General features: G+C 43.8%; 1 protein-coding gene across 1 annotated transcript in view; it reads right to left on the bottom strand.

The window, feature by feature from the left end:
• Positions 1–25,356, bottom strand: part of ephb2b (eph receptor B2b) — a 113,602-nt gene that overhangs the window by 25,308 nt on the left and 62,938 nt on the right. The window contains exons 6-7 of the mRNA XM_061069993.1: positions 15,446–15,601; positions 11,186–11,521 (exon numbers count right to left, since the gene is read on the bottom strand). Of these exons, the coding sequence (XP_060925976.1) occupies positions 11,186–11,521; positions 15,446–15,601 (492 nt within the window). The remainder of the gene's footprint in view (positions 1–11,185; positions 11,522–15,445; positions 15,602–25,356) is intronic.

The following is a 25,356-nucleotide window of genomic DNA, read 5'->3' as shown; positions in this document are numbered from 1 at the left end:
AGATGAAAAGGGAAATTTACATTTTCCGAAAAACTGAGGGCGAAAAGAAGTGTGTGGAGCCCTCAGGTGGGGGGGGGGTGTTGCCTGCGTAGAGCAAGAAGAAGGAGGCAGGACATGACGTACCGCTGCAGAACACAGGATTATATTTACAACGGCATTAACAACTCTTAAATGTCGCCATCTTTCCAAGTTGACATCTTTGACGTCTACTTCGACATGTCTGGCTCTTTTTTCTTCCATCCTGAGAGGTTTGTAATTTTTGGGGCTTTTTTGTTTCTCGTCCGCTGGGTGTTAGAAACGTCATCAACCCGCCCACTCGCTCGCTGGGAAATAATCCTGCTGTTTTCTCACATGGTTTCCTCGTGTGTCCGGAATTCATCTTAAATGTTATATGGAGCCATTTCTGAAGAAGCAGAACAGGCAAAAAAAACTAAACCCTGTAACTTCTTACATCTCCCTACTTTCATTGGAAGCAAGAAATAATACCACCACCTGGTTTGCAACTTTTTGGTTTAGTTCTTCTTTGGTTAGTGCAGCTTAGAAAAAAATGGAAAAAAAGTCTCTCTGACATTTGCTGGCACATGAATCACGAGAAAGTATACGTTTAGTGCCTTTTTATCTGCATCTTTCTAACATCCCGATGTGTCTACAACCATGTGGCTCTGATCTGATTAGAAGTTCTGGTGCGCGGAGCAGAGCTATGATTTGGGGGAGGATGGGGGAGGTAGCAGGAACAGGTCAGGGCTCGTAAATCCCTTTTCCTTTTCATTGTAAAAATCAGTCTCTCCGCAGCACAATCTCTCCCAAAGGGCCCGAAACAGCTGGTCCTCCACCAGGCAGCCTCCCAAACAGGCTGCCACCGCTCCACTCTCCCAGTCCGACGTCCGTTTATGAGCGCCGCATCCAGCCGTCTTAAAGGAAGAGGCCCATATTTGCACGTACTTTCAGCCCACTGGCAGTCTGCCCTGTTTCCCCAGCTGCAAAGGATTGTGGGTTTTACATCAATAAAGACTTTCCAGTGTAGTAAAGCAACGAAAGTGAGATTTCAGCTCATCAAGCTTTAAACCATCTGCACTGGAAAAGATTGGCGGGCTATAATACACCCATATACACACCATAAGCTAATTCTAAAATAGGCACTTCGGGAGCTTGAGGAGTTTTCACTTGCTTGCAGAGGTTCGGCTTTTAAAACTAAGACAGTCCAGCAGATCCGCCCGACAGGGAAGATACAAGCCAGATTAGTATGTGTAGAGACAGAGCTGCAGAGGAAATGAGAGACCTGTCTTTTGTAACCGCTGAGCAAACTGTCATAGCATCGGAAAACAGTCTGGTACTTCACAGATTCTCTGCTGGCGGGTGGTACTGATGACAACCCTCTTTATCTGAAAATGTTAAGGATATTTAGACTTTGGTTTTCAGTGGTGTTTAATGATGAAATTAGCAGGTTGGTCCTGAAGCAGCCACAGAACCACCTTTCTCTGTCTTGATGAAAGTTAACAATGAAAAACAACCGGGAAAACAATGAAAATGTGTCTAGAAGTTTATCATCTTATCCAAAATCTCCTATTTTTTGTATTTTGGTTTATAAAATGTAGTTTCAATTTGAATGTTGATAAAATAAACGAAAAAAAGAGACAAATGACAATCGTTCATGAGAGGATTCTTTAAATACACAAAACAGAAATAATTTAACAAAATGTTTCCTTGTTTCGGCACATCACAGAAATAAGCTAAAAATGGACTAGAGAAACATTTCTGGTTCCTCAAAATACATTAATAATTTTACAAATCACAAACTTACCAGTCAATCTTTAAAAGAATCTCTAACTTGTTTCCTTGTTTCCGTACATCACAACCCCCCCCAAAGCTAAAAATGGACTAGAGAAACATTTCTGGTTCCTCAAAATACATTTAATAAAGAATGTAACATTAAAGTTCAATTTAAAAACTCTGCGAAGACACGCAGCTCTTCCGCGGTCATTTCGTCTCTCGAGACCGATTTGGGATAAACAGACCATGTTGGAGCTGTTGGCCACAAGGATGTGGAATGAGGGTTTTAACTCACACAGTTTTAGGCAGGGGGGGGGGGAACCTGAACTCTGTTTAATCAGCAAGCTGCTTTTCAGCATTTAAACAACTTCCAAACTGGCATCTGTGAGGAGAAAATTTCCACAAACCACAGAATGCATGTCAATATCCTGCAATGCTGGAGCGGCGAGTGTGGGCGGCAGTCTTCTCTTTCACTGATTTGGTCGAATACACACAAATATTTTGTTTTCTTGAGTTAAAAGGTTCGTTGGTAGAGCAACAACAGGAGAACGCTGACATGAGCTGAACAGAGCGGCGGGTTTTTTAACCGACGTGACCGTGTGTGTTAATGTGCCAAGAGCCATCGGCTACAAAATTAACAGGAAAATAGGAAACTATAATGCACATTTACATTAAACAGTAACGTATACATCCCTAATTCCTCTTACCTAACAGCTGCATCGGACATGTTTACAAGCTATATGATGCACAAATTGCATGCATCACATCCGCTCCAGTTCTATTCTGACTCATGGCTTAACATTGGAACCACGCTCATCTAGATAGGTACGAGGTTTGCCGCAGTGAGTGGCACACACAAAAGCAAGGATTATAAAAGATCATCTCTGCTTATAAAGTTCCTGACCCCAATTTACACGTAAAACCTTCGAGGGGATGAAGCTGGATGAAGATCGCATGATTGCGGTGATCTATGCGAGTGAATCGAGGCTACGTAAAAAAAAAAAAAAAAAAGAGGCATTAGTGACATCCGAGTAGGAGCCGGAGGAGGAAGGCAGCATGGTGGGTGCAAACCAGAAACTCCAGACAGTGGCAAGACGGTGGCTCAGACAATGACAACTCTGTTTTTCAGCTGCCTTAAAAGGAAGAATAAATATTTAAAGTCACCGCAGGAATTTGAAGTACGGAGGGTGTTTGGTTTCATGTTTGGCAAAGAAGACGAAGGGGGGAGAAAAGACAGGCTGAAATATACATAAAGGGGTTCGGGGCCATTGTTTTATCACAGATCCACTTTCTTAATTAGCCAAGTTAACTCCATAAAGTTTATAGAAAAATTAATAAATTCAGTTCTTCTCGACTCGTGACCCCTTTTTGCGTCATCACCTTTTTATTTATGATCTTTTATTACGTTATTCCCGTGCTCGTGATCTCGCATGTAAAGAGTAAATAAATGACTTCATTAAAGCACAGTAAATTATTCAGGCTCTCCAGCATGTGCAGCTAATGCACTCAAAAATAATTAATTGTCTGTTCGCATGATGTTCTCTTTTACAGCCCACTGGGCCAAAAGCTTATGGCCTTTTAACCTACATTCATATTCAGGTGACGTGCGTACACTCTACTCTACCCCCCCCCCTCCCCCTCCCCCCTCCTCTGCACAGGGTTAAAGCTGCACGGCTGAGATCCACAAAATGTCCGCAGACAAAAATCCAATGTTACTGAATGATTTACGAACAAAAATCAATTAGTCAACTAATTTTGACATTCCATATGCTTACACTCCTCAGGGGGGGGGTCATAAAAAAAAAATCATATTGCACGCAAAGGCCATGTAAAGTAATCTGATGAAGCTCACTGTCACGACTCCTTACAGATCCCTTTATCGCTCAGCTTTCTAGATCTCACCACTAGGGTTGCAAAGGGGCGGAAAGTTTCCGGTAAATTTCTGGAATCTTTCAGGAAACTTTCCACGGGAATATTAAGCTCGGGAATTTTGGGAATTAAAAAAAAAAAAAAACTATGCAAATTAAACGCTGAGCAATAAAAACATCATTTAAAACTCTATTTTAAAGATGTATAGAATGCAGCACACGCTGCACGTTGAGTTTCAACCCTCCACTGTGCATTCTTCCATCACATGCACAGATAACTCCCAGCATCCTTCACTCTACAGCAGGGCTATGGAGGCCTGCTGTAGTGTGCAGGACTAGTCAGGTAAGTTTCCATGATAATACTGGGGAAAATATATTAGCATGCTTATTGAGGATTGTTCATCTGTTCATCTAGCCTACTTCCATTCATTTATCCATCAATTGTATATATGTTTACAGACGATTCCAATTGTTTGGCTAACTATTTATATCTCTGGCATTGCATTAGTGTTTTTTTACAAACTTTTTTCTCATCTTATTCTACAGAACAATGCCACGTGCACTATCTCATGTGTGGAGACATTTCACCCCATCCAATGTAGAAGGAAAGGCTGTGTACATTTGCAAATACTGTGCAAAGACCTTTGTTAAGAATGACACAACGATGCAGAAGCATATAGTCAAGTGCCCAAAGTTTCCTCAGGGCTCAAATCAGCCTATGACACAACAAAATGTTTATATTTATGTCTGTATATGACAAGAGGAATACAGTTAGTATAAATTACCCACAACATTTCCAGTTTATTCCCGTTAATTCCTGTTAATTCCAGTATATTCCCGTTAATTCCCATGGAAAGTTTCCAACTTTGAATATTCCCGGAATTTTGCAACCCTGCTCACCACATCTCACTCTGTCTCTGCATGTGTGGCTCGTCTTGGTCGATCTCTGTAAAGCCGGCTGTGCGTTTACCAGCAGGAATGCATGCGTGTGATTGGCTGGCCGTCGACCAGAGCAGCCCTCTCTCAAGTCAGACCCGGGCTCCAGGTGCACGCTGAGGCCTCCTGTCTGTCTGCCCGGCTGACCTACACTGGCAACCACCATATGTGCCCTTCTTAACACCTTCTGTCACTGTCATGTACACCGGTGGTCCCTGTCGGACTCGCTGTCCGTCAGCCTCCGTCTCTTATCGCTCTAATGTAATAAGAGGTTGTGCCGATAGTGGAGCGGAGTGGAATTTTCCTTCGTTGTGACTTTCTTGGAAAGGAAATACGAGTTCACAGTGACACAATCTATTCTAGCTTTAGTCATTTTTAACATTTTGATAGATTAGAAGACCTAGTTTGATGAGGTCGACGGGATCATGGGAGTTGTTTCCTTCACGACCATTTCTCTTCCTATATGGTTCTCGGTTCGCTTGTTTCCTCTGTGTGTTTATACAAAGAGCTCCGGCGACAGAACAACACAAACAGAAATGAATGACTGTGATCCGTTGTGAGTGACAATACAGAAGAGGGAGAAAACAGCAGCAGCGTGTTTTTCCTTTGCCCTGGAAGTTACAGCAGTAGCCACAGGTAAAGTGGATAAGATTTAATCCAAAGGCGACCGAAAGGAAACATCCTATTACCTGGAATAAAACTCTCTAGATTTGAAGGTTATTGTTAACATTTGGAAGATGCTAGTGAACAAATTAAAGTTTGTATACTGTCTTAGACATGTTTTAGACATTTTAATAAATTATATTGTTAAATCTTGCTATTCTATCTTTTTTTTGAACAATGTTTTTTAATTCATTTCCAATAAGAACCTACAAAACACATTGACACATTCCACACAAGTTGCACAATGAAATGCAGGCGAACTTCACTGCATACACATACATACAAAATATAAAAAATAAATAAATAAAGATAAACCCGCACACAAACATACACACCTACGTCAAATAATAACAATAATAAATAAAATAAAATAAAAATGTCACACTCGATATCCCTACAGATAGATATGATCTACTGTTGCCTGAGAAAGTCCATGAAGGGTGCCCACACCTCTTCAAATTCCTGAGCTTTACCCCGATTACATAAGTTAGCTTTTCTAATGTAGCATACATTGCCATCTCTCTAAGCTATTATATCTTTTAATGTAAGATTCAAGAAGTGGGTTTTCCTGTTCCATTATTTACCTCATCTGAACCTTAATTTAATATCTACAGTTCTGTGAAACTGTAAAAAAAGAAGACTGCAGTTTGAATTAGGAACACAAAGCCATCCATTGTGTACGAACCGTCTCTAAACCAGTTCTGTTGCTTAGATTAAAAACGAGTCTCGATGAGACAGGCTGATAATAAACCACTAAAGCCACGTCTTCGCCATGAATGAGTCACTCAATATGTTCTCCTTTTTTTCGTTTAACTGGTGTCACTGTCTTAAAGTCCACAGTGTGGTAGTAGGCCCGTCTGGCTGCTGTGTTGACACATGCTGGCAGTCCTACCTGGCCCTGCCCCAGTGCGTCTCACACCACGGCCCAGTGGAGCAGCACAGCCCCTGGTAGCCTGGTTACAGTGGACCTGGGGCAATTTGGACAATAATTAAGTCATAAATCTTCCCTCGACCATATGAAAAGGCTGCACCCGATTACAACCCCCCCCTCCAAGTAATGTGGTTCCCTGCCACAATCAGCTAGTTCACCTGATAAGAAACCAATCCAGGGCCTCTGCTTCTCCATGGCATTAGCCGCAGATGCCGCGGCTCACCTTGAGTTAATGAAATGCCTAAACAAATATGTCCTCTGGAATCTACCAACCACTATAGAGTCCAAGATGGCTCTCACACCCACACACACACACAAACGCACACACAGAGACACACACTCGGTATATGGAGATGAGTTTTATTTGTTGTGCGATGCTGGATTCTCTCAGAATACTGATGGTTGCATTTAGGGAGGAGATAATCTCGCTTCTATGCACTAAACTTGATGATGCAGCTGCTCCACAGTAAACTATAGAATAACTGACAGTCACATTACAGGTTAGCTTATTGGTTTGCGGCCTCATCATTTCAACCAACAGCCTCATCTGTATACAATAACTGTGCATTAGTGGTATGATAAAAAACGATTCTGCTGGCTTCATGCCACACGAGTGACATATGGTGATGACTATAATTTCCACCAAAGCCCTTTGCTTAATCAGAACCATGCCATTTTAACATGAATGTCTGCTTCAGCCCAGGCTTGAGGGGTCTCACCTGACATCAGACGCATGCTGACGTGTGTGCGATGTGTGGGTACATGTGTACACTATGTGTGTGTTTGCAGTCTGTCGATCCAGACATGTGTCTCAGGCTGAAAGTGAAGACAAAATGGCAGAATGTAGAGCTGAGAATCTAATAAGAGGAAAAGCTGTGAGAAAACCCTTGATTAAAACATTGTGGTGGGAACGTGGTTTGAGCAGCAGATGCTGAGCCGGTCCCGGACACACGTGCAGCTCTCACACGTGGCTACCTCGGATGACAGGAACACAGAGAAGAGCTCATTTCCCACTCCCTGTCTCCAACCAATTTCATAAAAGGTACATAAACAAATACATTAAGGATTGTTTTATGTCTTAAGTCCATACGTTTAAAATATTGGCCTCTTTTCTGTACATTTCTACCGTTCTCGTCACTTCTCAATGTCAAAACCAAAAGTTTAATCGGTCTCTGAACACTTCCTCCCCCCTGCTGTTGGTGGCTCTCAGCATAGATATATATATAAAGACTAGATGTCTCGTTCGACGGAGCCGGACGTCACCACATGGCGGCCATCTTGCCAGAGGTTGCTCGCTCACCCATAACATTTTGTTGGTAGTGGTAAATAACCATAACTTGCTCAATTTTCAACCGATTTTGAAACTGTCTGGTTTGTTATAAACATCAGAGATGTAGTTATGACACTGCTTACTTATGAATAATTATGTCCTTTTCTAAAAAATGTAATAATTTATGCAGTGTCATATCTACATCTCTGACGTTTATAACAAACCAGACCGTTTCAAAATCGGTTGAAAAGTTATGGTTATTTACCAACACAATGTAATGGGTGAGCGAGCTGCCTCTGGCAAGATGGCCGCCATGTGGTGACGTCCGGCTCCGTTGGCCGGCAACGCAGATGAGACATCTAGTCTTTATATATATCTATGGCTCTCAGGCCCATTCATTCCTACTGAAGGAGTAAATCTTCACAAGCAGGTCACAAACACAGAGTCATTTCCCCAGGAGCTTTTCTAAAACAGTCGGGCACTGTAATTTTGGTGAATGTCAGCCAAACACAATTTGCCTGGGACTATTTCCAGTGGCGAAAAAAAATAATCCACATTTTGTGACCCTTTAATGAGTATTTACAGCAGCGGAATGATGTATGTGGAGGTGACTTTAAATAAACTCCGGCACCTATGTGCGTGGCAACGAGTCAACATGTCAGAGTGAGGTGATGTATGTGTTTTTAATGGGTTGGGACAAAGATGGAGCTCTGTGGCTCAGAGGAATGAGCTAATGAACGTCAGGGATCTGGTTTACATTGAAAGCTTGTTAATCCACTGTTGGTTTGGGTCGTTAAGTCACGCAGAGCATTTCCATCCATCACCGTCTTTACTTCAGCTGCTGCTTTGTTAAATGCTTTCAAATCTTAAGGATTACCACAAATGCCACTTTGCTTGTATCTGTTTTTTTTGAAGAAGGTGACAATATAAGTACTGCAATGAAATCCATATTATATATATGACCCCCCTCCCCCCTTGGTGTTACTGTATGTGAGACCTTTCACCACTTTCTCACCTGTCAGAGCCAGTTAGAGTCACCGGATCACCAGACACACAATGGTTTTCACCATCGGTCCCCGACAGAAGGCGTCCAGCTTGCAACTCTCTGCTCATTTAATGTCGCACAGAGAGCAGAACACTTTATAGGCAAAGCAAAGCCGGAGTAAATTGCTTACTTGTGAGTCATTATTATAAAAAAAAAAGGCTTGGAAGCGCATTTCAAGGCCCTTTGAATATCCTACACAATACAAGTTTTTGGGGGAATTAGTCCTTTGCTTATAAAATGAGCTTAAACGCCTTTCAGCACGCCATCTCCTTTTGTGTGGCGCTACAGTGTGTAATCAAGCGCCGCACTTTCCAGGGCAATCACGTCCTTTATCACAGAGGAACTGTCGCCAGCCACCTACAGGGTGGGAGGAGGAGCCCTGTGGGTAATAGAGTGTGGTGGGTGCTGGTGATTGGATATGGAGAGTGAGAAGTTTTGCTCCCATCTCTCGCCGTTCTACGCGCCCTCCAATACCAACAAGTCACAGGCGAGGACGGCACATCAACACGAGAAATGAAACACTTTCACGCCACTCACTTCCAATTTACTTATTTATCTGTTGCTTCCATGGAAGGCCTCCGAGCCGGGCCGAGCTCAGCAGAGTGCTGATTGAGACACAGATCTCTACGCAAAAAAATTTAAAACGCAGGTTTTTTTGTTCTTCTCCATCTCACGCTCTCATTCCCGGTGTGAGAGGGAGGCACAGAGCTGCCTGGGGTAATTAGGGGTGACATGATGTTTATGTAACCTCCAAGCCTCACAAACCAGATGCAATTATGGGCTCCTGGTCCGTGTGACCCCGGCCCTGTTGCGTGGCACCGCAAAAACTGCAATCCCGTGTCCCAAGAGTGAGCCTGGCTTTTCCAGGGTGACGGGTTGGGGGTGGGAATGGGGGGTTGGGGGGGATGGGCCAAACAAGAGTTGAGTTCTTTTCACAGCTCCGTCTGACAGGAGCTCTCGCCGCCTAATCCAATGTGACGGGCACTTCAGTCGAGAGGGCGCAGAGTCCCCCCAATTTCCGCCGGGACCCCTCGGCAGGGGAAGCAGAGAAGCCAAAGGGTTGGGCTGGCGTACTTATTGTGGCCCAGTGAGAAAGAGTGGGGCAGGGGCCTCATTACAACGCTTAACTGCACTCACAGGCCCTCATTAACCCACCACACCAGTGACTCAAATCAAAACAGACAATAAAAAGGGGGTCGCCGTTTGAATAAAGGCCTCCATCTTAGCGTGACTCGGAGTTCCAGCATTGTAACCTCGGGTCTTTATGGAACTTTTTTACACAAACAGATTTCTGTAAACACAGACAACTGTTACAGTGGCTGAATTTAAGTGAATGAAACTCCTCTTAAAATGTGTTCATCCAACTTTTACACACTTCCTGCTTCGATGCCGGCATCTGGACATCTTGGGAATTCCGGGGGAAAGTAATGAGAGAGTGAGAGGGAAGCAGAGAAAACACAATGTCCACAGAGTTCTTTCGGTAGCTCTGTCACAGAAGACTGCTCTCAGGTGGAGTCTACTTGGACAGTTTTCAGGCTGAAAGTCATCTCGGGTGGGGGGGAGGGTGGATGACGTGACAGGCACATGTTGTGAATGGGATGCAAAGCCCGGTGCAAAGCTCATCAGTGCTCGGGGGGAGCAAAGCTTGGCACGCCGAATGATGCCTTTCAAAAAGACAATTAAAGAGCAAATCAATGCTGCAGCCTCAATGAAATAATTAGAGATGCGGCCGACTTCGACTGCAATCAAGTGGTGAAAAGAACGCAAAGCTCCAGTGGCTTCAGAGGAGAGAGAGAGAGAGGCTGAAGGAGACTTTTAAGTATATTTACAGAAAAGTCTTTTTGTCATAGCGCCTCCAAACACACAAGAATAGAGACTTTTAAATCTTTAAAGTGAACATTTGAATCCACAAAGTAGCTCACATTAACACTACACTTCGCCTAATACCTTAATAGAGAGCACACCTCCACCAAGGCCCAACAGACCTTTGACGAAACCACATTTAAATTCACTAGATTCACACAAAAATCTGGCAAACTCTGATATCAATCCTCTACAAATGCCTGATTCTCCCAGTGGCTTCAGAGGAGAGAGAGAGGCTGAAGGAGAGATTTAAGTATATTCACAGAAAAGTCATGAAGGTTAAAAGGGCACGTTTTGTCATAGCGCCTCCAAACACACAAGAATAGAGACTTTAAAATCTTTAAAGTGAACATTTGAATCCACAAAGTAGCTCACATTAACTCTACACTTTGCCTAGTACCTTGCTGTTTTCTAGCTCTTCACACGTAACGCCACCACAACCAGGTGGGTGGAGGAGAACAGAGCCACTGAACAGAGGATGAAGTGGAGAGGCAGCCGCCAGCCTCAGCGAGCTCTCAGCTCCACAGTCTGAACAACACGCTGATGAGGTCGCACTGTAAAGACCGGCGGCCCGTCACATGCTTTCTGTCGCATTGTCGACGGCACTCTCCGTCCCATTTCAGAGCCCTTAATCTGCATCCATCACCCCACAGGAGAGCGGGAGAGACGCCGGGTTAGTGCACCGTGCATTATGTGCTTGTAGGGGAATGAGTGTGATGAAGAGGTACTGTACACGACAGGAATAGACGGAGGAGAGGAAAGAGGAGAGGAGAGAAGTGGAGAGGAGAAAAGCACATGGGCAATATAAAGTGGAGGGAAAGACAGATGGGCCCACTTACCAGCCTGGTTAGTGGTGATGTTGACAGAGGCGTACTGGGGGGAGAGCGGGCTCTGGTCCGACACGCCGTTGACAGCCTGCACCTCGAACGTGTACTGCGTGTGGGCCAGCAGGTCGCTGATGTAGACCCGGGGTTCCGTCAGGCCCAGCTGCCGCGGCAGGAACTGGACGTTGTCGCCGCAGCGGGTGCAGCCCCCCCGGCCGCCGCCGCAGCTCTTGCAGATGATGTTGAAGACCACGTCCTCGCGGCCCCCCGAGTCCCTGGGAGGCATCCACTCCAGCATCACAGAGGTCTCGTTGACCATGGAGATAACGGTCAGAGGAGATGAAGGGACGGCTGGAAAACACAAGAGAGGTTTGCTGGTTAAAAGAGGAGCAAAGTTTAGATCTGATAGATTAAAACCTAAAAAAGAAGGAAAGATAAGTTGAGGCGGACTGGGTGGTCTCAGGTCCTGAATGTGTCTTGAAACCGCAAATCAGAATCAGAATCAGAATCAGAAAGGATTTATTGCCAAGTAGGTTTATACCAACCTGGAATTTCCTTTGGTAAATAGGTGCATACATTTAACATAAAGCATAAAAACACAATAACTACTTCTCATAAGAAAGAAATAACTGTATATAAAACAAAACAAGAATATATTAGGGCTGGGCAAGTTAACTCGTTTTAATCGAGTTAACTCAAGTGATGAGTTAACTTGATTGTTTATCCGCCAATTATTTTCTTTTTTCCTGTTCTGCGGCAGTCAGCAACAGACTTTCACAAAATAAAAGCCTGACTTTCACAATAAAACAATAAATAATCAAACCTGAGTTAATGCGAGATAAAATAATTAATCGAGTTAACTCATCACTTGAGTTAACTCGATTAAAACGAGTTAACTTGCCCAGCCCTAGAATATATACAAGATATAAAAAGTTAAATAAAAAGTCAAATGCAAAACAGGAGAGAAATGTGGACGTGCAATATACTGCAAATAATAATAAGGCAATTCCTCTCAGTGCATTTGTTAGGAGCCAAACGTGATTTCCAACTAGAAGAGAGAGCTCACCCCCACCAAGGCCCATCAGACCTTTGACGAAACAACATTTAAATTCACTAGATTCACACAAAAATCTGGCAAACTCAGATATCAATCTTACAAATCTACAAATGCATGATTCTTTTCATCAAGATTTAATTATTCTCTGAAATCAAGAATTCTTTTGAAAATGCCACATATCAATCAAAGATATGATCTCTTCGGTGAAGGTGATGCAAATTTGAATTTGAGATTATATTAATTGTATTCCATGGCCTTTAATGTGATCTATACAGCACAAACACTCACATGAGTCACAGTTTAAATGATGCAATACCTCTGCATGAACTACATTGTTCTAATTGTTATGATGGAAGCTGAGTTGTGTCCTTGATAACTGAAATAACCTCGACACAGGGGGAGAGAGGTTCACGGGCTTCTTTGAGGACGGAGCTGACTGCGATGGGAGCTGGCAGCGCCTCCTCCCTCGGGACGTCCATTTACACTCTCTCTCTCTCTCTCTCTCTCTCTCTCTCTCTCTCTCGGTTTCCATGCTGGTGTCCACTTTGTCCAAGTGTTTTCTTAACATCTATTCTTGACAATTTTCTCATGCAGCTTGGTATAGAGTTCCTGCAGCAGAGAGGAACCCACTGTTTCTCCTGCCGAGGCTTTCGGAGCCGCTCGGCCTTGAGGCGTGGAAACTTTCCACATGCTGCTGCACGCTGAGTGACAGGCCAAACAAACAAACAAGGAGAGTTGTTTATCTTCATGTGCACCTAATTATGGAAGACGTATCCCTCCAGGACTAATGAGATAAACAGTTCCACTCCGCCCACAACATCCTCAATTCCAATTGATAACTTCGTATTTAACCTCCTTCTTAATTGGAAGCAATTAACGCCCATCCGGCTCTGGAAGGACGCCCATTGGAGCGCTCCCTTCTTGGTGTCTCATACATTTGGAAACATAACTCCTCCTTGGCATCTCCTTCACTGGGAGGAGGACTGATGCACCCCCCACCATTAGCTGTCGGGAGGCTTCTGATGGGCCCATTCCCTCTCTTTAATCAGGCCGGGCCCTGCTACGCTTAATACGGGTGACGTGACGCTGCCGCCGCTGCTTTCTCATTCACAACAGCTGCTCGACTCCCAGAGCCGGGCTTATGCAAATCTCCTTTGTTGGAAACCATCAAATCTTTTCCCTCCTCTCTCCCTTTCAACACGTAGCGAGAGAGAGAGAGAGAGAGAGAGAGAGAGGAGAGAGAGCGAGGAAAAAACACGAAGCGAAGCGTTGAAAGGCGCTCCTTCTCTCACTCACCCCCCCGTTTTGTTTTAGTAAGACCACACTCTATGCACCGACCCTCTCTCTCTTCACACACACACACACACACACACACACACACACACACACACACACACACACACACACACACACACACACACACACACACACACACACACACACACACACACACACACACACACACACACACACACACACACACACACACACACACACACACACACACACACACACACACACACACACACACACACACAACGCCTCTCCCTTGCTCTCAAATTCCCTCTCCTTCATTTCCATCTATGTGTCTTTCTATCACACTTTACCCCTCCCTCCCGCGCTCACTCCTGCTTCAGCCTATCCTTCTGTCTCTCTCGCTCTCTCTCTCTCTCTCAACCTCGGTGTCAGCGTCAAATTCTAATTCTAATTCAAACAGCTTCATTGGCATGACAAGAGCGAGTCTGGCCCGGGCCCATTCTCCGTCCCGGCCGCCTCACAAAGCGCCGCGGCCCCGGCCCAGTAACCTCTGCACCGGCCTGGAGTACGGGGCAGTGTGATGCTGAGGAGGGGCGGCCGAGCCTTGTGTGTCGGGTCAGATCCGGGGACAACAACACTATGGGCATGTCAGCGTTGTGTTCACACGCGGGCCGGCTCTGACAGGGTTTCTCTGTTTGGTATAACACAGACTACGACTGCACTCTGCTCCCGGGGGCTCATCTGCCGCGGGTGTGAAATGCGTTTGTGTCAAAGTGTTTCGTATTTGAAACGAAAGACTTTCAGACATGCACTGAACTCGAGTCATTTTCATGAACTTTGCTAGAGGGGCTGAATGTGAGAAAACAAACACAAAAGAGTCAGCTGACATTTTCTGGAACTTTTCCTGTTAGCCCCCCGAAATAAGGGAAAGTGAATGCAGCATGAAAATGTAAGAGAGCGAGCGAGTGGGTTGGTGGTATTTCTAAAATGCGAAGGTAATGTAACTGGGAGAATAAAAACATCTCAGGATGAAAAAGAGTTTCCTTACAGGTAGGAGTGTTGAGAATTTAAAATCTTGGCTTCTCTGGGGGTCTGTGAGTGAAGGGGATTATGGAAACTGAACTCAAAACCAATGAAAGGAGGGTGGGGGTAGGAGCAGTTTGAGTCAGGTGTAAAACCTTATACAAATCATTGATAATAAACCTTTCTCTTATCATATTTAATATTTGGAATTAGCTAGAAATGTGTGTGCGTCACAACGATGGTCAGTCTCACACCTGTCTTGATAAGAGAGAGACAAGAGAGTTTGTTATGGTTAATTTGGTGCAGTCGAGATGGCTGGAGCATGACATTTTCTACTCAAGGCCAGTTTATGTTATGTTATGAGACAACATCAGAGTGTCAGGATAGGGTTGCCTAGCAACCGGCAGAGTAGCGTAGGAGCGCATGACGGAGAGCTGCTGCTATGTCACTTCCTGGATTCGGTGACAAGAGGCGTGTGACTACAGCTCTGGACCAATAAGGGAGATCCAAAGGGATTTGCGGTGACAACCCTCCAATATTTTATAACCAATCACATTAAATCTACTGTTATAATTGTATCAAACCCCTTCTGTTCGGGGCCTTTGTCAACTTCCTACTGCTAACTTAATTAGCATAGGCTGTGATAATTGCCCATAGCTATGAAATAACTCTTCATTGTATCTTTAATAAAACACTTGATTGAACCAAACCCTTGGATCGGCTTCTCTCATATTTAAGGATAAACGAACACGCCTGACAAGAGACGCCAATACAATATGTCAACTTGAAAAGACGAGAGAGCTTTTGGCGATAAAAGGCCGACTCCCTTTCTAAACATGTTCATGTCTGAAAGCAGCTATGGTGAGAGTGTGTGTTCATGTCTGTGTCCTTGTGTGAAAGTTAGAGCTCTGATGTAAAAAGCTTAGTAGGATACATACTCGTGCACGGCATCTGGAGCGGGTCGGCGTCGGTGCGATAGTATCCGCTGCGGCAGACGCAGTTGGTGGCGCCTTCGCTGGTGGTGCGGCTGTTGATGGGACACTGCAGACAGGGCTCGTCTCCTTGAGTCGGCTTGAAGAAGTTCGACGGACAAGCTGTAAGATAGAGGATAAAGAAAAAAATCGGGATGAATAAATAAACACAGAAAGAACAGTGAAGAAGAAATCTTCGCAGGAAAGACTTTCACGATTTAACAGCAGGGAAATTCAACCCTTAGGTAAGACAATAAAGGGAATAAGGCTACGACTAACGACGATTATGCTTGATTAATTACGTTTATTGGATTAATAACACATTTCAGTTATCAAACCTCACTGTTATTTCCCTTTTGAGATGTGGCAACAAGAGAAGCAATCACGTGAGAGTGAACACAACACGGAAAACCCAAACCCAGACCAGCATGTAAATATATATCAGAGCAGCCAGACATATAAATACCCGGCAGTAAAGCCTTGCATGTGAGGCAGCCCTCTCTGCAGATACGGCAACATGGAAACAAGTTGTAAGTTTGCTTTGAATTATTCAACACGCTCTAGTTGCCTGAGAAATCTCTGAAGTGCCCTGCTTTCTGTTAAGAGCCCTTTTAAAGGGGGTTGTCTCTGGAAACCTGGGAAGAAAAGTAGCATTCATGATAAAGACAAAGATGAACACATGCCGCAGCTGCCATCAAAGTCTGTGTATGTGCATCATCTGTGAGTTTGGGTGGAGGACAGATTGTACATCTGTCGTTGTGGTGATGAACAAACTAACTTAGCTGTGTGTGAAATCCCCTTATGCTCTCCTGAGTCACATTCCACCTAAACTTTCACTGCTGAATTTTTATTTTAGCCTTTTTCCAGCAATTTGCTCATGCACCACATTTCGAGAGCGTTTTTTTCTATCTTGGGTCAAACCAGCTACAATTTAGCTTCAGGTAATCCAGCTCCCACCTGCTCCCTTGGTAAAAGGGGGAAATGCAGCTGTGTGGAGACAGAGGTGTTGGAAGCTGAGTAACATGAAGAATTCACACACGGGATGCTCAGCGTCTCTGAAGCTCCGAACCCTCAGGTCTGTCTGCGCTGGTGTTTTTAGTAACGGTACAAAAAGCATCATAATCTTGTTGAGGCCGATGAAAGACAAAAACAAAGCTTCTCCATCCACTTCGTGTTCTTGCATATTTTTTATTATGTTTGAATTTAATGTGGTGGCTTCATGGGAATGTTTTCTCGTATTAAATCCACTGTAAAAGCTGATTTGGATTATGATTACATCCTGTGCTCGTATTATTTAAAGCAACTCGTCTCACTCATTATTGGAACAGCTTCTCCCTCCGTTCCTAAAAACGTACTTATGACACAACTGCAGTTTTCCGCACTATAAAGCAATAAATACACAAAAAAAAAATTCAGCCATTATTGCACTCTGAGGCTGTTTCTGCAATTACAGCTCAGCATCTGGAATATGGAAACATCTGCAGCTGAGACTCCCATTTAAAAGAGGGCAAATCACAAAGCAGAAATAATCCGCGTCCAGTCCCAATGTTTATATGAGACAGACGCATCGCTGAACCCAGAGACCTCACAGGCCAGGGGCTAATGCTCTTTTCCTCTTGTAACTCAAAGTACATTACTCAGAGCTTCAACTTCTAAATCTGCCCAGTGAAGAGTGAATCCTGCAGTCGGGACGAAAAAGATACTGGATAAAAAAAAAGGAGAGGCGATGCGTGCGCAGAGGAGTGAGTGGGTTTAAGATGAGATGAAACATTGCTGTCCTGACAATAAAGAATATTTTTTTGTCAATCACTACTAGGGTTGCAAAGGGGCGGAAAGTTTCCAGTAAATTTCCGGAAACTTTCCCTTAAACTTTCAACGGGAATATTAAGCTCGGGAATTTGGGGAATTTTGAAAAAAAAAGAAAACTATGCAAATTAAACGCTGAGCGATAAAAACATCATTCAAACTCTATTTTAAAGATGTATGGAATGCAGCACACTCCACTGTGCTTTCTTCTATCAAATGCACAGATAATTCCCAGCATCCTTCACTCTACAGCAGGGCTATTGAGGCCTGCTGTAGTTTGCAGGACTAGTCAGGTAAGTTTCGATGATATTACTGGGGAAAATATATTAGCATGCTGATTGAGGATTGCATTTGCAAATACTGTGCAAAGACCTATGTTAAGAATGACACAACGATGCAGAAGCATATAGTCAAGTGCCCAAAGTTTCCTCAGGGCTCAAATCAGCCTATGACACAACAAAATGTTTATATTTATGTCTGTATATGACAAGGTAAATACAGTTAGTATAAATTACCCACAACATTTCCAGTTTATTCCCGTTAATTCACGTATATTCCCGTTAATTCCCGTATATTCCCATGGAAAGTTTCCAACTTTGAATATTCCCGGAATTTTGCAACCCTAATCACTACTGTGATAACTGGAAAAAGACGACTCAAGCTGTATCTCCTGTTAGAGACGAAAGTTAACTTGGTCAGCAAGGGTTAGTTGAGAGTGGGCATAAAAAAATGTTCATTACATGCATCAAATATCTACTAGTTCTGACTCCAGCAAAAGGCGATAAACTATAACAGTAATTTCTATCTTACTTTTATGCTGAAGTGTGTCAGAAGCTGTGCAAATTTGCAAGGCAGCACAATTGTGTTATTTTCATCGTCACAAATACCAGTGGCAATGAGGGTTACTGCAGAAAAGTAAGAAGGAATCTCATATATCTCCTTGCTAAGTATTCGCCTTGACATGTTTTTCTTTCTCCATGATTGATGCGGGAAACGGTTCTGGGTCCGGGGGCGAAACGTGAGGCCTGGACATTCACACTGCCAGTCAACAGCCTCTGAATGAGGCCCGGGCAACAGCTATGTGGGGAATTGGGATTGAACCTCGGCGGCACAGTGCGGTCTATGGGAGAGCAGCGCTCCGAGGAGCAACTCCAAAAGGAGGCAGCATAAAGAGGGAGCGACGAGAGGGGGGGGAGGGAGGGAGGAGAGAGAGAGAGAGAGAAGTGTAAAGATGGAAACAAAAGAGACGTGAGGGAGAGAGGTGGGGAACGGCTGCGATTGGGAGTTTTTTCAGCGTGTTACTGGGCCCACAGTGAATGTACGTGCTGCAACAGTCTGAGCAATGTGCATGACAATCAGAACAATGGCTTCAAAGTCTGCATGGGGAGGGAAATACAAAAATATAAAAAAAGTTATTGATGAAGCTGCAGGATGTCTCGGTACCAGAGCGGTTGTACAATAATAATCAGATGTTGGATAGTTCAGCGGTGGGTGATGCAAATTCCGCACCAAGTACCACAAACATCCACAGACACGTTTCTCTTGGCTACTGGAGATCGGCTCTATTCAGTGTGAAAGTATTCAAGACACGTTTGAGCCAAACGTCTGTGTATAAAGATGGATGATGAGCTGCCACTCCCTCCTGAAATAAAGCTAAAATATCCCAGATACAAACTCTTCCATCTTGCACAGTTGGAGCCGAACAAGCACGAGTCAGTCTCAGCTGTCAATCATAATGTGTAACCCAATTTTTAAAGCATCAAACAACTAATAACAAAATTCTAAATATGATAAGAACTGTACCTAAAATGACAGAAACTATATTTGAGAAGATTTGTTGATATGTACTTGTAGGACCTGACTTGTAGCTAGATAATTCAAACTTACACATAACAAACACACAACAAACATCCACAGACACGTTTCTCTTGGCTACTGGAGATCGGCTCTATTCAGTGTGAAAGTATTCAAGACACGTTTTAGCCAAAGTCTGTGTATAAAGATGGATGATGAGCTACCTCCTGAAGTAAAGCAAAAATACAAACGCTTCCATCTTGCGAGGTTGGAGCCGAACAAGCACGAGTCAGTCTCAGCTGCCAATCATAATGTGTAACCCTATTTTTAAAGCATCAAATAACTAATAACAAAATTCTAAGCATGATAAGAACTTTACCTAAAATGACAAAAATATGTTGTGCTATGTACTTGTAGGACCTGACCTGTAGCTAGATAATTCAAACTTACACAAACTCAAATAGTCATTACAAAAAGCAAAATCTAATCAAATCAATATTTAGATATTTAACAGACGAAAATTTAAATCACTTCCTTTCTCTCGATAACAAAGCTGGCACCTGAAGAAACTCAATAAGTCCATGAAGAGAAGTCTCCTCTCCCGTTCAAGAGGAAACAGAATCACAGTATAGGTCTTGGCTTGCCGCTGTGTCGTGCCACCGCCATTACTTTTGGGGGAAATATTTGGGGAATTTCCACCTCATACCCAGATGACAGATTTTAAGAGTTGCGAAGTCGTCTGGTGTCAGATGTAGAGAAGCAGAGACGTGGAAAGCTGTGATTAAAAAACAGATCAGAGCCTTAATTCCCTACCTCCCTGGCCGCCCAGACTGCTGCTGCTGAGCTGTTTGATCACCAGGCTGCTGCCAGGCAAGCACAACACACGAGAGCTAAAGGCTGTTTTTTTTTTGGATGTTTCCTCCAACTTCAGATACCCTCCTGGCAAGCAGAGTTAATTAATGTACGAATATTCATTGACAACAGCTCCTCTGTTGTTCCTGCTTCCGATACTCCAAAAAAAACCACACTGCCACTATTAATATCATTAACATCATCAAGCAGTTTCGCTCTCAGATCTCTGGGGACGGCAGCCGCGGACTCTGGAAGTGGGACAAACAATGAAATGCAGTAAAAAAAGTTAAGAACGTGGCTCTTGAGAAGTTAACATATGTAGTTAGGGAGAAAGCTTCTCAATTTGACAGTATCTGGGAGATGTTTTGGGACTTTGTTAAGAATGGTGACATTGAAGAGGCATTGGAAATGTGAAGTGACTAATCTGGTGTGAGGAATGTGTGCTGTGCTCTGGTTCTGGTTAGTGACTGTATTCTATTGTACTTATATATATTTAATTTGTTTTAATTTAGTTTAAATTAGTATTTTCATTGTAATTTTTTGTACTTGAATTTATCTTGTAATCATATCTTAGCAATTTCTGTGACTTTTGTATTATTTATTTCCATTTATGCTGCCATATTTTCATGTTGGGGAAGGTACTTGTATGTATGTAAATTGATGTAAATGTACAAAACTATATAAAACCAATATGTTTATAAAAAATAAAAAAAGTTAAGAACAAAAGCTGCACAGAAAAAGCTTTAAAAGGGGAATTTATAAACACTTCAAACTCAATTTGGTGGGAGCTGTGTCAAAAAGGTCCAGATCACCTCAAATTGGTTCCAGAGACACGAAAGGCATGCGCGCTCCATAAACCTTCCATTTGAGACCAAAAAAATAAAGACTTAAAGACCGAGTATTAGATTAACCAGTGCTGAGTAATACCCCCTCAAATACACACATACCAAACCTCCAACTGCTTGTGACTGTCTTGTTTATGACGTTTAATAACATATAGCGACATAAAGGCTTTAATTAGAGGTTTCTGCTCGACACACGGAATAAAAAGCGGGACAGTATGAGATATGAGGGCTGAGTCTCCACCGGGGTGCGAGTCGGGGTTTTTTAACAGCAGGTAATTTGCAGGTTGTTTCAAAGGTTTCCTGAATATTACAGCTCAGGAGATTTATCGCCTACGGAAGGTGAGACCTGCAGCTGAAAAAAAAACCCACCTGAACCCGACAGCAGCGTCTGCGGCTTCGGTGCGTGAGTGTTTATGTGTTTGAGAGAGTAAAGACAGATGCGCTGATAGAGAGAAAGACAGAGGAAGGCCGGGGCGGGGGGGGTGGGGGGGGATTGTTTTCAGAAGCAATGCCAGTGTGAGCATGCAGACGTACTGGAAATACTCCCCCTGTGAATCTGGCTCTGAATCAACACACGAGCACACAAACACCACATAGAGGAGCCAAACAAAGACATTTCCACCGTGGCTACCTGGGTGTTGTGCGATCACAGACACACAATCAGGTGATCCAGCCAAAAGCCACACCTTGTGTTGGAAAAAAAACAACGACAACAACCGCACCACCACCACCAGCCAACACAGAGACTCTTTGTCCACCAGGCACCCTCATGTTCCTCCTTTTCAGCATCCAGTCCTCCTCTACCCCCCCATCGCAAAACCTGCTTTATTTAATGAACACACCATTAAAGAACAAAGACGGGAGACAAAGAGAGGCAAGGTGTGTGTGTGTGTGTGTGTGTGTGTGTGTGTGTGTGTGTGTGTGTGCACGTGTGTGGTGGTGGTCGGGTGTGAATGAGAAAAGGCTGCGGAGGTAAACGAGGGAGAGAGAGAGAGAGAGAGAGAAAAAAAAAAACTGAATCGGAGGTGAGGTGCGAGGTTTTGTGAGCACAGCAGGAAAAAAGTGCTGAAAGCGGTGAAAATGGCCAGCGTCAGAGGGATTGTGTGTGTGTGTGTGTGTGTGTGTGTGTGTGTGTGTGTGTGTGTGTGTGTGTGTGTGTGTGTGTGTGTGTGTGTGTGTGTGTGTGTGTGTGTGTGTGTGTGTGTGTGTGTGTGTGTGTGTGTGTGTGTGTGTGTATTTCCTTGTATTCCATTGTGACCAGAGAGCCTGCTACAGTTAGGGCCTCTGTTTGCTTTGGTGCAGCCTGTAAAAACTGCTCATATGAATCCTTGCCGGGACAGATCAGAGCCTATCGTAAAGAGCTTTTTCCTTTTTTTACAAGACAAACCGCTGTTTTTCTCAGAGAGGAGAAAATTAGATTAAGACAAGCTGTGAACTTTTGCAGTAGTTTTGTCTCATAAAACCCGGCGTCCTGCACCCACAACTCCAGGCCGTCGCATCCAAGTGAAGCTTGACCTTGTGAAACGACACACACCAGGCCACAGTGCAACCAGGGAGAGCAGCCACGAGTCGTGTGTCTGTCCCTGGTAGTGGGGACCATAGATGTATATAAAGACTAGATGTCTCGTTCGACGGAGCCGGACGTCACCACATGGCGGCCATCTTGCCAGAGGTTGCTCGCTCACCCATAACATTGTGTTGGTAAATAACCATAACTTGCTAAATTTTGAAACGATTTTGAAACGGTCTGGTTTGTTATAAACGTCAGAGATGTAGATATGACACTGCATACTTATGAATAATTATGTTATTTTCTAAAAAATATTAATGGCCACCAGGTGCGGACGTTCGTCTCTGTTGGCCGGCAACGCAGACGAGACATCTAGTCTTTATATATATATCTATGTCTTCACACGCCAGACCAGCGAACCACTTCCTGACTCAGTCACGTGACACGGCCGGCTGGCGAGGCTTTGAACCATAGATATATATAAAGACTAGATGTCTCGTTCGACGGAGCCGGACGTCACCACATGGCGGCCATCTTGCTACAGGCGGCACGCCCACCCATCACATTGTGTTGGTAGTGGTAAATAACCATAACTTGCTCAATTTTCAACCGATTTTGAAACGGTCTGGTTTGTAATAAACGTCAGAGATGTAGATATGAAACTGCATACTTATGAATAATTATGTTATTTTCTAAAAAATTTTTATAATTTATGCAGTGTCATAACTACATCTCTGACGTTTATATAACAAACCAGACCGTTTCAAAATCGGTTGAAAATTGAGTAAGTTATGGTTATTTACCAACACAATGTTATGGGTGAGTGAGCAACCTCTGGTAAGATGGCCGCCATGTGGTGACGTCCGGCTCTGTTGGCCGGCAAGGCTGACGAGACATCTAGTCTTTATATATATCTATGGTGGGGACATGCCAGCCTGTCCCCCCCCCCCAGCACTTCCATAGGGAACACTAGCTAGCACTGTTTGCAACACAGGGTCCCGCAATTCAATTAGGAACACACTCCTCCTCGCCGTCTAATTCAATCAGGCTTGTGTGAAAGCTATTAGACAACTGGCATTCGCTTCACCCCCCACACACACAAACACACACACAGACACACACACACACACACACACAAATGAGATATTCATTTCTCCCTCTGGGTTTCCATGTCTTGTGCAATTAACAGGTCTGGGACTCTGCGTGGCTCCTCACACTGGAAGCCAGGACCGTGCCAGCATGTGAGGCCGACCACTGATGAACCACAAGGTGTAAATCACGCTGCTCTCAAACTCAAGGTCGTTGGAGTTTCAGGCCCGTTCGTAAGAAACTCCTTTTCTGACGCTTTCAGCTTCTGAGCACACAGGGCTGCACCCCTGCATTACCCAGCCACTAAAAATAACTTTTTAAAAGGGACGCAGGAACTTTCATGGGCTCAGCCAAATGAAAGAAAAAAATAAAACGTTACAGCCACTCGTTTTAATGATTAGGTGCCGCTTTTAACTCTATTAACTTTAGTAGTAAATCCCACCCTTCAAGCTTTGGAAGAAAAACTCCAAGAAACCCAGTGACTTACGAAAGTCAACATTTTCACAAATACGTGAAACGCTGAAATGTCGCGAACACGTGAAACTAATGTCTGATGATCCGAACAGGGCTCATACACATTTTGACCAATGGATTTCCATGACTTTTCCATGACTTTTCAATAACTTTAAACCAAATTTCCATGACCGAACATCTCGGTGTACACGCGAAAAAGTGACAAAATGTAGTATTCAAACTAACAATGAGAATTCCAAGGCATACGGTCTACCTTAAATGACACAAACCCAACTATGCCTGCTTATATTTTGAGCGTATTTCTTGAAAAGCATATGAATAATTTAAAACTCAGCGTAACGACATGAAAATATGAATATAACAAATTTCCATGACTTTTCCAAAACTTTTGGGAGATTATTTTTTTCCATGATTTTTCCAGGCCTGGAAAAACACATTTCAAAATTCCATGACTTTTCCAGGTTTTCCACGACCGTACGAACCCTGTGTGGAGCATGCGTCTCTGTGTGAGGACAGCCCTTGATTGATGGGAGCTGATTTTTTCTCCTCTCTGTCCCTGCACCAATGTGGCTCTAAGCTGCATCTCCTCTACAGTTGTCACAGAGATCATACCCCTCCACCACAATCACACCCTCGCCCCCCACCATCACCCTCGCCCCCCCCCAGCAGGCTCCTCTGAGACAGATTAGGAGCCAACTTGAGCAGCAGATTAGCTGGAAATGTGGGACACCTGGGGAATGAGCTCTGAGGGCACAGGCACCTCGGGGGGGGGCTCGGGCTCAGAGAACACACACAAACAACACATGTACTGTACACACTGAGAGGAAACATACAAAAATGACTTATTCTGCACACACACACACACTAACACAGAGCTCATTTAATTCCATTTTCTTCCAATGCACATGCATCAACACATAAATAAAGAAAGGCCGTAAAGAGGAGAGCAGCTAATAAACCCATCTGGCCAATGACCAGAGGACAATTTCAGCTCGCACTGCAGAGGCTTAACCTCGTATATGTGGCACATACACAAGGCTCAGCATCACACGGTTTGGTATTTACAAGGACAAAAAGGAGCGCGGAGCCCTGGCCAGAATGTCAGTGGCAGCTAAAAATACTCCATCGGGGAAATATTAGACATGTGGCAACTGGTGTAAATGAATTTCCCACAAACTGACCTTATTTCTCATTATCTCCTTAATGTAGGCCATGAATAAAACATGGATGTACTGAGAAATGTATTTGCACATTTTCCACTTCACTGTCAATTAATCAGATTAGAGATGTTCCCAATGTAATTATTTCCTTCCCAGTACAGATTCTGGATTCAGAACACACCCAACCCAGCGCTTACAGCAGTATCGGGCACGTTTCCAATATCAGAACATCTCTCAATCTGATAAATGTCAGTAAAAGGTGATAAATCAATCGCTTCGGTGATATATCAGCACTGTGGTGTGTTACAGCAGAGCGCACACGCCCGTGATACCACCTCAGCTCTCAAA

The sequence above is a fragment of the Limanda limanda genome, chromosome 4 (assembly GCF_963576545.1).
Source record: "Limanda limanda chromosome 4, fLimLim1.1, whole genome shotgun sequence".
Classification (NCBI taxonomy): domain Eukaryota; kingdom Metazoa; phylum Chordata; class Actinopteri; order Pleuronectiformes; family Pleuronectidae; genus Limanda; species Limanda limanda.
The sequence above is the reverse complement of the archived record's forward strand: the minus strand, read 5'-3'. Positions and strand labels throughout refer to the sequence as shown.